The sequence below is a fragment of the Heterodontus francisci genome, chromosome 24, assembly GCF_036365525.1.
Source record: "Heterodontus francisci isolate sHetFra1 chromosome 24, sHetFra1.hap1, whole genome shotgun sequence".
Lineage (NCBI taxonomy): Eukaryota > Metazoa > Chordata > Chondrichthyes > Heterodontiformes > Heterodontidae > Heterodontus > Heterodontus francisci.
The window spans coordinates 58,951,292-58,966,301 of NC_090394.1; the positions used below are offsets into that span (position 1 = coordinate 58,951,292).

A 15,010-nucleotide genomic window follows, 5' to 3' on the forward strand; every position below is an offset into this window, starting at 1 on the left:
GATGCAGTGTACTTGGATTTTCAAAAAGCATTCAATAAGGTGCCATATGAGAGGCTATTACACAAAGTTAAGGGTTCATGGAATTGTGGGCAATATATTAGCATGGATTGATGATTAATGGACAGAAACAGAGAATAGGAATAAATGAGTCATTTTCAGGTTGGTAAGCTGTAACTAGCCGTGTACCGCAAGGATCAGTGCTTGGGCCACAGCTATTTACAAGCTATAATGTATCAAAGTTTGCTGATGCTACAAAGTTAGGTGGGAAACTAAGCTGTGAGGAGGACACAGAAGCTGCAAAGAGATAGGTACAAGTTAGGTGAGTGGGAAAGAGCATGGTAGATGTAAAATGTGGGGAAGTGTGAAGTTATTGACTTTGGAAGAATAGAAAAGCAGAATATTTTTAAATGGTGAGAAACTGGGAAATATTGGTATTCAGAGGGACCTGGGTGTTGTTGTACATGAATCACAGAAAGTTAACACACAGGTACAGCAAGCAATTAGGAAATAAATGGTATGTTAGCTTTTATTACAAAGGGACTGGAGTACAAGAATGAAACAGTCTTACTGCAATTGTATAGTGTGTTGGTGAGACCACATCTGGAATACTGTGTACAGTTTTGGTCACCGTACCTAGCCTTGGGGGGAATGCAATGACGGTTGACTAAACTGATTCCTGGGTTGAGGGGATTGTCCTATGAGGATAGATTGTGTATACTGGACCTATATTCCTTGGAATTTAAAAGAATGAGAGGTTCCCTCATTGAAACATATAAAATTCTTAAGGGGTTTGATATGGTAGATTCTGGGAGGATGTTTCAGCTAGCTGGGAACTATAGCATGAGGGGTCGCAGTCAGTCAGCTAGGACTCAGATGAGGAGAAATTTCTTCACTCAAATTGTTGTGGATCTCTTGTATTCTGCACTAAAAGAGCTAAAGATATTCAAGACAGAGATCGATAGATTTGTGGGTACTAAGGGAATTAGGGACACTATGGGTCGGTGGAATTGAGGTAGATGATCAGCATGATCTTACTGAATGGCGGAGCAGGCTCAAAAGGCTGAACAGCCTGCTCCTGCTCCTATTTCTTATGTTCTTATGAGTGACAACAAATTGAAGCAATTGAAACAATGCCCAACAGCAGACAGTCAAATAAATCAGCTGCTGGGATATATTAAAAGGTCAGTATTGAGCCAAAATAGTAATACAACCATGCTACTTAATAAATCATTGCTGCAATCATATGTAGAATATAGTTCTGGTCACCTTACTACAAAAAGAATATTGTGGCTACTGAGAGGACAAAGAAGAGAGTGACCAGAAAGATTGAGGAGACAGAGGGTTTGGATTTTGAGGAGTGAATATGTAAATTTCACTCACTGGAAAAGAGAAGGTTGGGAGGTGATATGATTTCTGTTTTTAGGATTCTAAAAAGGGACTAAATAATGTATCCATGACAAGCTGCTTTACCCCTTGTAGGAGTAGAACCAGAGGACATGACATGCGCTTGAAGGTAGGTAAATTTAAAACCAGTCTGCGGATTGACTAGCCCGGATCTTTACTGAAGTGCGATTTCCATGCCAGGATGTGGGATTTGTGGGTGGTGGTGGTGGTGATGTGTGGAGGAAAGAAGTTCTCATCCCCTGTGGAGTTTTAACTCCACAGCAAGTGTGTTTTTTTCTCCCAACAGGATCCCTGCCCAGAAACCAGCCTAATTGACAGGCCTGGCTCCCTACTGGGAGGGGAATGCTGCAGAAGAGGCGATAACCCAGAAGCAGGTACATCGCCAGCTGCAGGGGTGCAGATCACAAGTGGGAAACTGGGTACAGCGTGACTTGGAGGATTGAGGATGGTAACAGGAGGTCAGAGGCAGAGATGGGGGGGGTGTCTGGTGATCGTGGTGGGAAGTGTCAGATCAAGAAGGGATTTGCTCGCCTTCGTTAAAACTGTGAGTGGGTTTGAGGAGGGTTGGTTTCAAGTTTGATATTTTTTACATTTTAGCATCTCACCAACCCAAATTTACCCATTTTGGGGGTTGTATATTTCCAATATTTCAATGAATTAGTGGTAAATCTATACCTATAGTTCCCAAAGCTTTTCACCACTTGGAGTTTTACTCGTCTTATATCTGGCTCTAGTTTATAGAGATTGATGGCCATGATTAGTCAACTAACTACACCAAATTGTTGTAACATGTGAGTAACAGGCTGGTGGAGGTGAACTAGATGGACCTTGGTCTTTTTACATCCAGCAATTCCTATGTTCCTAAGTAAGCTCTTTGAAAATGTCAGTGTGCCAAGGGCTGAGTTGTAAATTTCAACTTGAACATGGCTTGCTGACATATTGATATGCATGGTAAGAATTAAAAGCATTCTAAGGCGTGATGGAATCCTCATGTGTGGACTGAGTTTTGTGCAGCAATGTTGGGCATTGTCTTTTGGATTCAAAGCATGTCTTTTTGGAGACAGACCCTGATTTGAAAATGAAACTAAAAGCTCCAAAGTTCTGGGAGGTCTGAAGCAGGTGAGCAAAAGTTTTTTTTAACCAGAGACATGTGATTGGATCTTAGGTTTCAGTTTTCACAAGAAGACTCTGGAGAGTGGAAGCTAGCTGTAAAGCTGCATGTTGTTCTTAAAAGTTTGCCAAAGCTGTTGAACTGAAACTGCTGAGAGCTGTTGGTTTTTAAACAAAAGACAAGCTCTTTGAACTGGAATAAGTTTTCTGAGAGCTGACCCTTGAAGAGACAAGTTGTTACCTTTCTTTTTGGCACCTTAAAGAGTTATGTATGGCGGGACTGATGAAGCTTCACCATCAGGGCTGTTGTGAGAAAAACCACTGAAGTTCTGGAAGGGTGTGCAGTTGTGGTGGAGACAGTATCGGTGGGGTTCGGATTGCAGAGAAACTACCATCAAGTGGAAATCAGTGTTTGCAACTTGGGAGACAGGAATCTGGAGATCTACTTGAAAAGTTCAAAGACCTGAAGGACTTTGTAACAGTTTGGCATTATCCTGCTGTTTGGACCGCCAAAGGACTTCTGAGATACATCCTTGTTGCATCTGATAGTTAACATGTAACCTTTAAGATATACATACATTATTTGTGGTTTAACTGTTAGATTATGTTTAAATAACGTTGGTTTTGGTTTGAGTGTTAAAGTAAAATTTAGAAAAGTGAAATCTTGTCTGTTGGGTTTTTGTTTTCTAAGTTGGAATCAGTCAGTGGATTTGATTCTTTTGGTTTGTTGGTGGTTTCCACAGGGATCACAACAAAGCTTATGTGAGGGCTTAGTATGAGCATGAAATCAAGTGAGAATTGGGAAGGGGGGCCCGTTCCTGTTGCCTACCTGCCCCCACTGATATTTTACTAGTGGAGGGGAAGTGGCAAACGGTCTGCTCACCCAAGCCAATTGAGGCTAAGTGGCCAATTAATTGCCACTTAAGGGCTTTCTCCCGCTGCTGCTGGTATTTTACCGGCAGCAGATGGGCACTTCAGCACCTGAGGAGGTTGTCTAGTAATACCTGGTGGCCTCTTTGCGGGCTGGGGAGGGGTCCCTCCTGATTGGGCACCCTGTGCCCCACAGAGGGACCCCCCAGCAGCACGGGCCACCCTCGCTAAAGCTACCCCCTCCCCCCGCCCTGTTCTCCGACACACACCCCACGCCGGGACCTAGCCGATTGTCCCCGGTGAAGCCCAATCCCCACTTACCTGCTCTGAGGCCGGTGACCATTGTTCCTCTGATTGGCCAGCAGCTCTTGGAGGCAGGACTTTCTGCCTCAGAAGGGCGGAAATCCAGACCGAGGCCAATTAAGGGCATGGGAACGTAAAAAGAGCAGCGTGGTTCCCAGGCTTAGCAGAGGCGGGCTCGTCCCCAACCTTTCAGCTGCCTGAGTAAAATTATGACCCTTATGTCAGTTGCTGGGACCTCAATACTGCATAAAGCCTAGAGAAGTATAGAAAGTGATAGTAAGAGTTTCTATAGATACTTAAAAAAGAAGAGTTAACAAAGTGAGCGTTGGTCCAATAGAAAGTGAGTCTGGGGAATTAATAATGGCTAACAAGGAGATGGCAGATGAATTGAACAGGTATTTTGCATCAGTCTTCACGATAGAGGATACAAGTAACATTCCAGAATTAGCTGTAAGTCAGGAAATGGAAGGTAGGGAGGAACTCAAGAAAATTACAATCACCAGGGAAGTGGTACTGAACAAATTGTTGGAGCTGCGGGCTGACAAGTCCCCGGGTCCTGATGGACTTCATCCTAGGGTTTTAAAAGAGGTAGCTGCTGAGATAGTTGATGCGTTGGTCTTAATTTTTTTTAATTCCCTAGATTCGGGGAAGGTTCCATTAGATTGGAAAATAGTGAATGTAACTCCTTTATTCAAAAAGGGAGGGAAACAGAAAGCAGGAAACTACAGGCCAGTTAGCTTATCATCTGTCTTAGGGAAAATGTTAGAAGCTATTATTAAAGACATTATAGCAGGGTACTTAGAAAAATTCAAGGTAATCAGGCACAGTCAACACAGTTTTGTGAAAGGGAAATCATGTTTAACCAATTTATTGGAGTTCTTTGAGGGAGTTACATGTGCTGTGGATGAAGGTGAACCGGTGGATGTATTGTACTTAGATTTCTGGAAGGCATTTGATAAGGTGCCACATCAAAGGTTATTGCAAAAAATAAAAGCTCATGGTGTGGGGGTAACATATTGGCATGGATGGAAGATTGGCTAGCTAACAGGAAAGAGAGAGTAGGCATAAATGGGTCATTTTCTGGTTGGCAAGATGTAATGAGTGGTGTAACACAGGGATCAGTGCTGGGGCCTCAACTTTTTACAATTTATATAAATCACTTAGATGAAGTCCTGTGAAAAGGTGCCCCGAACACCCAAAAAATCCACGAACGGCCCCCCCGGCCGCAACTTCAAAGCACCCACGGGAGATGGCTCGGAGAGCATCTGCAGCGCACTGTCGGCAATGCTGCATGCCTTTATTTAAACCACTGCAAAAAAAAAACCCTTAGCAAATGTAATCACCTCTAAGTCTGCCAAATGATGCTTCACCTCCCGAAGGACGTGGATGAGCTTTCCGGACGTCGATGGTGGGCACTGAGGAAATGGCTTATTACCTGCACCAGATTCCACCCCCCCTCCCCCCCCCTTTACCCCCCTTCCACCCCCCCCCACCCCCGTCCCCTTCCCTGCTCCACCCTCTCAGCTCACCCCCTCACAACCCCGTCCCAGCCCGCCCCCCCCTCGCACCATCTTCACCCCGCACCCCCTTCCCCTGCACCCCCCCCCACCCCCTCCCTCTACCCCTCCCCCTTGCATCCCCTCCTCCCACCGGCACCATCCTACACCTGTGTAGGGGCCCCAACAACCCCACTGCCTTGTGGGCGTCTCGGGAGAGACCAAGGCTAAGGGAGTAAACCCTAACAGAAAATCCGGAGCGGAACCCCGTAGGCGGTCATGTGTCACCTTTGGCATGTTTCCGGCAGTTCCTGCAGCCATACTGGTGCCAAACGTCGTGTCCTGCACTCCTTTGGACCCCACCAGAAAGGCCGAGAGGGGGGTTTTGACGACTGGGCAACTCTCAACCTCCATAAATTTGCCCAGGCATGCGCCATGGAGAGGTCACTCCATAGTTGCCTCACAGCGACTGAAACAACACGGAAGGCAGCAGTTACGGGTTATAAGTCCAGATAAATTGGCGTAGAAACTGGGCGCCACGGGTTGCCTTTGTCGGTGGGAGAGGTCATTGCACCTCACTGGACAGCTACCGCCCGCCTCAAACCGGGCAGCCCCCGGTCAATAAGGTTCTGTCCCGCCACAGTCTGCCTGCTTCAATGGGTGCTTGGAGCTCAGGGTCATTGCCCGAAAGGTGGACTGATACACCGCACCAAACAACATGAAAAAAGGAAAGAAGGTACCAGCCCTTCGCTTTGCAAGCTGGAACGTCAGAACTATGTGTCCTGGCCTGTCGGAAGACCTTACACAAATCAACGATTCTCGGAAGACCGCCATCATTAACAACGAGCTCAGTCGACTCAATGTGGACATTGCAGCACTTCAGGAGACTCGCCTCCCCGCGAGTGGCTCTCTAGCAGAGCAAGACTACACCTTCTTCTGGCAGGGCAGGGATCCTGAAGAACCAAGACAGCATGGAGTGGGCTTCGCCATCAGAAACTCCTTGCTCAGCATGATAGAGCCTCCCTCAAATGGCTCGGAACGCATACTGTCCATCCGACTGCTCACCACCTCTGGTCCAGTACACCTACTCAGCATCTATGCTCCAACACTCTGTTCCGCACCTGAAGCTAAAGACCAGTTCTATGAACAACTCCATAACATCATTAGCAGCATCCCCAACACCGAACACCTATTCCTGCTGGGGGACTTTAATGCCAGGGTTGGGGCCGACCATGACTCATGGCCCTCCTGCCTTGGGCGCTATGGCGTTGGAAGGATGAATGAGAACGGGCAGAGACTGCTTGAGTTGTGTACCTATCATAACCTCTGCATCACCAACTCGTTCTTTCACACTAAACCCTGTCACCAGGTTTCATGGAGGCACCCAAGATCACGTCGTTGGCACCAGCTAGACCTCATTGTCACAAGGCGAGCCGCCTTAAACAGTGTTCAAATCACACGCAGCTTCCACAGTGCGGACTGCGACACCGACCACTCCCTGGTGTGCAGCAAGGTTAGACTCAGACCAAAGAAGTTGCATCATTCCAAGCAGAAGGGCCACCCGCGCATCAACACGAGCAGAATTTCTCACCCACAGCTGTTACAAAAATTTCTAAATTCACTTGTAACAGCCCTTCAAAACACTCCCACAGGGGATGCTGAGACCAAGTGGGCCCACATCAGAGACGCCATCTATGAGTCAGCTTTGACCACCTACGGCAAAAGTGCGAAGAGAAATGCAGACTGGTTTCAATCTCATAATGAAGAGCTGGAACCTGTCATAGCCGCTAAGCGCATTGCACTTTTGAACTACAAGAAAGCCCCCAGCGATTTAACATCCGCAGCACTTAAAGCAGCCAGAAGTACTGCACAAAGAACAGCTAGGCGTTGCGCAAACGACTACTGGCAACACCTATGCAGTCATATTCAGCTGGCCTCAGACACCGGAAACATCAGAGGAATGTATGATGGCATGAAGAGAGCTCTTGGGCCAACCATCAAGAAGATCACCCCCCTCAAATCTAAATCGGGGGACATAATCACTGACCAACGCAAACAGATGGACCGCTGGGTTGAGCACTACCTAGAACTGTACTCCAGGGAGAATGCTGTCACTGAGACTGCTCTCAATGCAGCCCAGCCTCTACCAGTCATGGATGAGCTGGACATACAGCCAACCAAATCGGAACTCAGTGATGCCATTGATTCCCTAGCCAGCGGAAAAGCCCCTGGGAAGGACAGCATTACCCCTGAAATAATCAAGAGTGCCAAGCCTGCTATACTCTCAGCACTACATGAACTGCTATGCCTGTGCTGGGACGAGGGAGCAGTACCCCAGGACATGCGCGATGCCAACATCATCACCCTCTATAAAAACAAAGGTGACCGCGGTGACTGCAACAACTACCGTGGAATCTCCCTGCTCAGCATAGTGGGGAAAGTCTTTGCTCGAGTCGCTCTGAACAGGCTCCAGAAGCTGGCCGAGCGCGTCTACCCTGAGGCACAGTGTGGCTTTCGTGCAGAGAGATCGACTATTGACATGCTGTTCTCCCTTCGTCAGATACAGGAGAAATGCCGTGAACAACAGATGCCCCTCTACATTGCTTTCATTGATCTCACCAAAGCCTTTGACCTCGTCAGCAGACGTGGTCTCTTCAGACTACTAGAAAAGATCGGATGTCCACCAAAGCTACTAAGTATCATCACCTCATTCCATGACAATATGAAAGGCACAATTCAACATGGTGGCTCCTCATCAGAGCCCTTTCCTATCCTGAGTGGTGTGAAACAGGGCTGTGTTCTCGCACCCACACTTTTTGGGATTTTCTTCTCCCTGCTGCTTTCACATGCGTTCAAATCCTCTGAAGAAGGAATTTTCCTCCACACAAGATCAGGGGGCAGGTTGTTCAACCTTGCCCGTCTAAGAGCGAAGTCCAAAGTACGGAAAGTCCTCATCAGAGAACTCCTCTTTGCTGACGATGCTGCTTTAACATCTCACACTGAAGAATGCCTGCAGAGTCTCATCGACAGGTTTGCGTCTGCCTGCAATGAATTTGGCCTAACCATCAGCCTCAAGAAAACGAACATCATGGGGCAGGATGTCAGAAATGCTCCATCCATCAATATTGGCGACCACGCTCTGGAAGTGGTTCAAGAGTTCACCTACCTAGGCTCAACTATCACCAGTAACCTGTCTCTAGATGCAGAAATCAACAAGCGCATGGGTAAGGCTTCCACTGCTATGTTCAGACTGGCCAAGAGAGTGTGGGAAAATGGCGCACTGACACGGAACACAAAAGTCCGAGTGTATCAGGCCTGTGTCCTCAGTACCTTGCTCTACGGCAGCGAGGCCTGGACAACGTATGCCAGCCAAGAGCGACGTCTCAATTCATTCCATCTTCGCTGCCTTCGGAGAATGCTTGGCATCAGGTGGCAGGACTATATCTCCAACACAGAAGTCCTTGAAGCGGCCAACATCCCCAGCTTATACACACTACTGAGTCAGCGGCGCTTGAGATGGCTTGGCCATGTGAGCCGCATGGAAGATGGCAGGATCCCCAAAGACACGTTGTACAGCGAGCTCGCCACTGGTATCAGACCCACCGGCCGTCCATGTCTCCGTTATAAAGACGTCTGCAAACGCGACATGAAATCGTGTGACATTGATCACAAGTCGTGGGAGTCAGTTGCCAGCATTCGCCAGAGCTGGCGGGCAGCCATAAAGACAGGGCTAAATTGTGGCGAGTCGAAGAGACTTAGTAGTTGGCAGGAAAAGGGACAGAGGCGCAAGGGGAGAGCCAACTGTGCAACAGCCCCAACAAACAAATTTCTCTGCAGCACCTGTGGAAGAGCCTGTCACTCCAGAATTGGCCTTTATAGCCACTCCAGGCGCTGCTTCACAAACCACTGACCACCTCCAGGCGCGTATCCATTGTCTCTCGAGATAAGGAGGCCAAAAAGAAAGAAAAAGATGAAGGGACTGAAAGTATAGTTGCTAAATTTGCTGATGACACAAAGATAGGTAGGAATGTAAGTTGTGAAGCAGGCATAAGGAGGCTACAAAGGGATACAGATAGGTTAAGTGAGTGGGCAAAGATCTGGCAAATGGAGTATAATGTGGAAAAATGTGAAATTGTTCATTTTGGCAGGAAGAATAAAAAAAGCATTTTATCTAAATGGTGAGAAATTGCAGAGCTCTGAGATGCAGAGGAATCTGGATGTCCAAGTGCATGAATCACAAAAGGTTAGTATGCAGGTACAGAACGTAATTAGGAAAGCTAATAGAATGTTATCATTTATTGCGAGGGGAATTGAATACAAAAGCAGAGAGGTTATGCTTCAGCTCTGCAGGGCATTGGTGAGACCACATTTGGAGTACTGTGTCCAGTATTGGTCCTCTTATTTAAGGAAGGATGTAAATGCATTGGAAGCAGTTCAGAGAAGGTTTACTAGACTAATACCTGGAATGGTCAGGCTGTCTTTTGAGGAAAGACTGGTTAGGCTAGGCTTGTATCCGCTGGAATTTAGAAGAGTAAGAGGCGACTTGATTTAAACATATAAGATCCTGAGGGGTCTTGACAGGGTGGACGTAGAAAGGATGTTCCCCTTGTGGGAGAATCTCGAACTAGGGGTCACTGTTTAAAAATAAGGGGTTGCCCATTTAAGACAGAGATGAGGATAAACTAAACTAAACTAAACTAAATCTTTTCTCTCAGAGGGTCGTGAGTCTTTGGAACTCTTCCCTTGCGGTGGAAGCAGACTTTGAATATTTTTAAGGCAGAGATTGATAGATTTTTGATAAGCAAGGGGGTGGAAGGTTATCAGGGGTAGGCGGGAATGTGAAGTAATCTCTTCAGCCATGAATTTATTGAATGGCAGAGCAGGCTCAAGGGGCCGAGTGGCCTACTCTTACTCCTAATTCATATGTAAGTGCAGAGATGAAATAAAAAAGGAAATGAGGAAAGCAAAGAAAGGGCTGAAAAAAATATAATAAAGAGTCTAGCAACTTTGAAACTGAATAAATCACCATGCCCAGTTGAAATGTATCCCAGACTGCTGAGAATTAAGGGAGGAAATAGCGGAGGCTCTGACCATCATTTTTCAATCCTGTCTACAATCATGGTGGCAGCGGGCTGGACGACTGCCAACATACCGTTTTTTACAAATGGAGAAAAGGGCCAAGTAATTACAGACAAGTCGGCCTAACCTCAGTGGTGGCCAAATTATTGGAAAAAATTTTGAGGGATCATCATTTCGAGTGGTCACGATTAATCAAAGACAGTCAGCATGAAATAAAAACAAAAAGTGTTGGAAATACTCAGCAGGTCTGGCAGCATCTGTGGAGAGAGAAGCAAAGTCAATGTTTCAGGTCTGTGACCTTTCATTAGAACTGGAAGTCAGCATGGATTTGTTCAGGAAAGATTGTGTCTGTTTGAATTTTTTGAGGAGGTTAACAAGGAGAGGTGATGACGGTAGCATGTTTGATGTAGCCTGCATGGATTTTAGCAAGGCTTTCAACAAGATTCCACATGGCAGACTGGTCAGAAAAGTATGAGCCCACAGGATCCAAGGACAAGTGGCAAGTTGGATCCAAAATTGGCTTAGTGCAGAAAGCAAAGGATAATGGTCGACTGGTGTATTTTTCACTCCTTCCTGGAATGTGGGCATCACTGGCTAGGCCAGCATTTATTGCTCATCCCTAATTGCCCTTGAAAAGGTGGTGGTGAGCTGCCTTCTTGAACCGCTGCAGTCCATGTGAGGTAGGTACACCTACAGTGCTGTTAGGAAGGGAGTTCCAGGGTTTTGACCCAGCGACAGTGAAGGAACAGCGATATAGTTCCAAATCAGGATGGTGTGTGGCTTGGAGCAGAACTTCCAGGTGGTGATGTTCCCATGCATCTGCTGTCCTTGTCCTACTAGGTGGTAGAGGTTGCGGGTTTGGAAGGTGCTGTCTAAGGAGTCTTGGTGCATTGCTGCAGTGCATCTTCTAGATGGTGTACACTGCTGTCACTGCGCGTTGGTGGTGGAACTAGTGAATGTTTGTGGATGGGGTGCCAATCAAGCGGGCTGCTTTGTCCTGGATGGTCTCGAGCGCCTTTAGTGTTGTTGCAGCTACTCCCATCCAGGCAAGTGGAAAGTATTCCATCACATTCCTGACTTGTGCCTTGTAGATGGTGGACAGGCTTTGGGGAGTCAGGAGATGAGTTACTCACCGCACGATTCAGAGCCTCTGACCTGCTCTTGTAACCACGGTATTTATATGGTTACTCCAGTTCAGTTGCTGGTCAATATTAACCCCGAGGATGTTGATAGTGGGAGATTCAGTGATTGTAATGTATTGAATGTCAAGGGGAGATGGTTAGGTTCTCTCTTATTGGAGATGGTCTTTGCCTGACACTTGTGTGGCGCGAATGTTACTTGCCACTAATCAGCCCAAGCCTGGATATTGTCCAGGTCTTGCTGCATTTCTACAGAAACTGCTTCAGTATGTGAGGAGTTGCAAATGGTGCTGAACATAGTGCAATCATCAGCAAACATCCACACTTCTGACCTTATGATTGAAGGAAAGTCATTGATGAAGCAACTGAAGATGGTTGGGCCTAGGACACTACCCTGAGGAACTCCTGCAGTGATGTCCTGGAGCGGAGATGATTGACCTCCAACAACCACAACCATCTTTCTTTGCACTAGGTACGACTCCAACCAGCGGAGAGTTTTCCCCGATTCTAGTTTTGCTAGGGCTCCTTGATGCCATACTAGGTCAAATGTTGCCTTGATGTCAAGGGCCGTCACTCTCACCTCACCTCTTGAGTTCAGCTCATTTGTCCATGTTTGAACCAAGGCTGTAAAGAGGTCTGGAGCCGAGTGGCTCTGGTGGTATCCAAACTGAGCGTCACTGAGCAGGTTATTGCTAAGCAAGTGCCGCTTGATAGCACTGTCGACAACCCCTTCCATCACTTTACTGATGATTGAGAGCAGACTGATGGAGCGGTAATTGACCAGGTTGGATTTGTCCTGCTTTTTGTGTACAGCATATATCTGGGCAATTTTCCATATTGCTGGGTTGATACAAGTGTTGTAGATGTACTGGAACAACTTGGCTAGGAGCGTGGCAGGTTCTGGAACACAGGTCTTCAGTATTCTTGCTGGAATGTTGTCAGGGCCCATAGCCTTGGCGGTATCCAGTGCCTTCAGTCATTTCTTGATGTCATGCAGAGTGAATCGAATTGGCTGAAGACTGGCATCTATGATGCTGGCGACTTCAGGAGGAGGCAGAGATGGATCATCAATTCGGCACTTCTGGCTGAAGATTGTTGCAAATGCTTCAGTCTTGTCTTTTGCACTGATGTGCTGGGCTCCCCCATCATTGAGGATGGGGATATTTGTGGAGCCACCTCCTCCAGTTAGTTAATTGTCCACCACCATTCACGACTGGATGTCGCAGGACTGCAGAGCTTAGATGTGATCCATTGGTTGGATCGCACAGCTCTCTCTATCTCATGCTGCTTGTGCAGTTTGGCATGCAAGTAGTCCTGGGTTGTAGCTTCACCAGGTTGACACCTCATTTTGAGGTATGCCTGGTGCTGCTCCTGGTATGACCTCCTGCACTCTTCATTGAACCAGGGTTGGTCTCCTGGCTTGATGGTGATGGTAGAGTGGGAGATATGCCAGGCCATGAGATTACAGATTGTGGTTGAGTACAATTCTGCTACTGCTGTTGGCCCACAGCGCTTCATGGATGCCCAGTTTTGCATTGCTAGATCTGTTCGAAATCTATCCCATTTAGCATGGTGGTAGTGCCACACAACACGATGGAGGGTATCCTCAATGTGAAGGTGGGATTTTGTCTCCACAAGGACTGTGCAGTGGTCACTCCTACTAATACTGTCATGGACAGATGCATCTGTGGCAGGCAGTTTGGAGAGAACAAGGTCAAGTATATTTTTCCCTTTGGTTCACTCACCACCTGCCATGGACCCAGTCTAGCAGCTATCCCCTTTAGGACTAGGGCAGCTCAGTCAGTAGTGGTTTTACTGAACCACTCTTGGTGATGGACATTGAAGTCCCTCACCCAGAGTTCATTCTGCACCCTTGGCATCCTCAGTGCTTCCTCCCAGTGGTGTTCAACATGGAGGAATACTGATTCATCAGTCGAGGGGAGGGGCAGTAGATGGGAATCAGCAGGAGGTTTCCTTACCCATGTTTGACCTGATGCATGAGACTTCATGGGGTCTGGAGTCGATGTTGAGGACTCCCTCCTGACTGTATACCACTGTGCCGCCACCGCTGCTGGGTCTGTCCTACCAGTGGGACAGGACATACCCGGGGATGGTGATGGGACCAATGTCTGGGACATTGTCTGGAAGGTTTTTGCCACTGGAAGGCTGTTTCCCGGAGGGTTCAGCAGGACTTAGTACTAGGTCCCTTGCTTTTTGTTGTATACATAAATGATTTCGACTTAAATATAGGGGGCACAATTAAGAAGTTTGCAGATGATACAAAAACTGGTTTTGTGGTCAATAATAAGAAAGAAAGCTGTAGGCTGCTAGAAGATATCAATGGACTGGTCAGGTGGCAGAAAACTGACAATGGAATTCAATCTGGAGAAGTGTGAGGGTAACCAAGGCAAAAGGAGTGTACATTAAAAGGTATAATTCTGAGAAGTGTAGAGGAACAGAAGGACCTTGGAGTGTAGGTCCACAGATCCCTGAAGGTAAAAGGACAGGTGGATAAGGTGGTTAGAAAGGCATTTGGGAGTATTTTGTTTATTAGCTGAGGCTTAGAACGTAAGCGCAGGCAAGTTATACTAGAACAGTATAAAACACTTGTTAGGCCACTGCGTGCAGTTCTGGTCACCGCATTACAAATCACATGAGAGAGGGTTCAGGGGAAAATGACGAAGATGTTTCCAGGAATGGAGATTTTTAGCTATGAGGCAAGATTAGATAGGCTGGGATTATTTTCTTTGGAACAGATGAGGCTGAGAGGAGATTTAATTGAGGTGTACAAAATTATGAGAGGCCTAGATATAAAGGATAGGAAGGACCTATTTCCCTTAGCTGAGGTCAATAACCAGGCAGCATAGATTTAAATTAATTAGCAGACGAATTTGAGGGGAGTTGAGAATTGTTTTCACCCAGAGGATGGCAGGGGTCTGGAACTCGCTAACTGAAAGGGTGGTAGAGGCAGAGACCCTCATCTCATTTAAAAAATACTTGGATATGCACTTGAAATGCTAATAATCTATAGGGTTATGGACCAAGAGCTGGAAAGTGGGACTAGGCTGGATAACTTTTTTTGCTGGCCCACATGATCCAGCTGTGCCATAAATTTTCTATGTTTCTAAGATACCAGGTGTAATCTCTTAAAAGAACTCAAACAATTAGAGCAATACCAGCTCTATATCACTAATAAAGTACTTACAGTGAAGACAAATAACTAACAGCATAAACAGTAAAGCAACTACACAACTCTGTCAGGGTACTAACAGTGAGGATGGTAAGTAGCTTTACTGACACACTGAATGAGGACAATAAACAGCTTTGATAGCTTAGTAACAGTGATGACACTATGCAACTCTAATGAAACAATGGCTTGTGAGAGCAATACAAGATTTGGTAATAATAGGAATCCTACCTTCTTAAAGACTTCCTTTGTTCCTTTATCATCCTTAACCTTATTACCGGCATTTTTGGAATGTGAAAACTGACGCTTCAATCCGCCAGAAGTATGCCGGTTCTTGTGTTTTGTCTGAATCATACACAATAACACATTGACAACAGAGCTCATGTCATAAAGAAGTATAAAATTAATAAGTAATGCAGATG

At 46.5% G+C, this 15,010-nt stretch overlaps 1 protein-coding gene across 3 annotated transcripts in view; it reads right to left on the minus strand.

The window, feature by feature from the left end:
• The window catches only part of cfap70 (cilia and flagella associated protein 70), a 176,552-nt gene that overhangs the window by 106,361 nt on the left and 55,181 nt on the right, over nucleotides 1-15,010 (minus strand). For 2 of the 3 annotated variants that reach the window (XM_068056299.1, XM_068056298.1), the window contains exon 11: nucleotides 14,820-14,933. The exons of the other annotated variant lie outside the window; for it this stretch is intronic. In XM_068056299.1, the coding sequence (XP_067912400.1) occupies nucleotides 14,820-14,933 (114 nt within the window). The remainder of the gene's footprint in view (nucleotides 1-14,819; nucleotides 14,934-15,010) is intronic. 3 annotated transcript variants of the gene reach the window in all.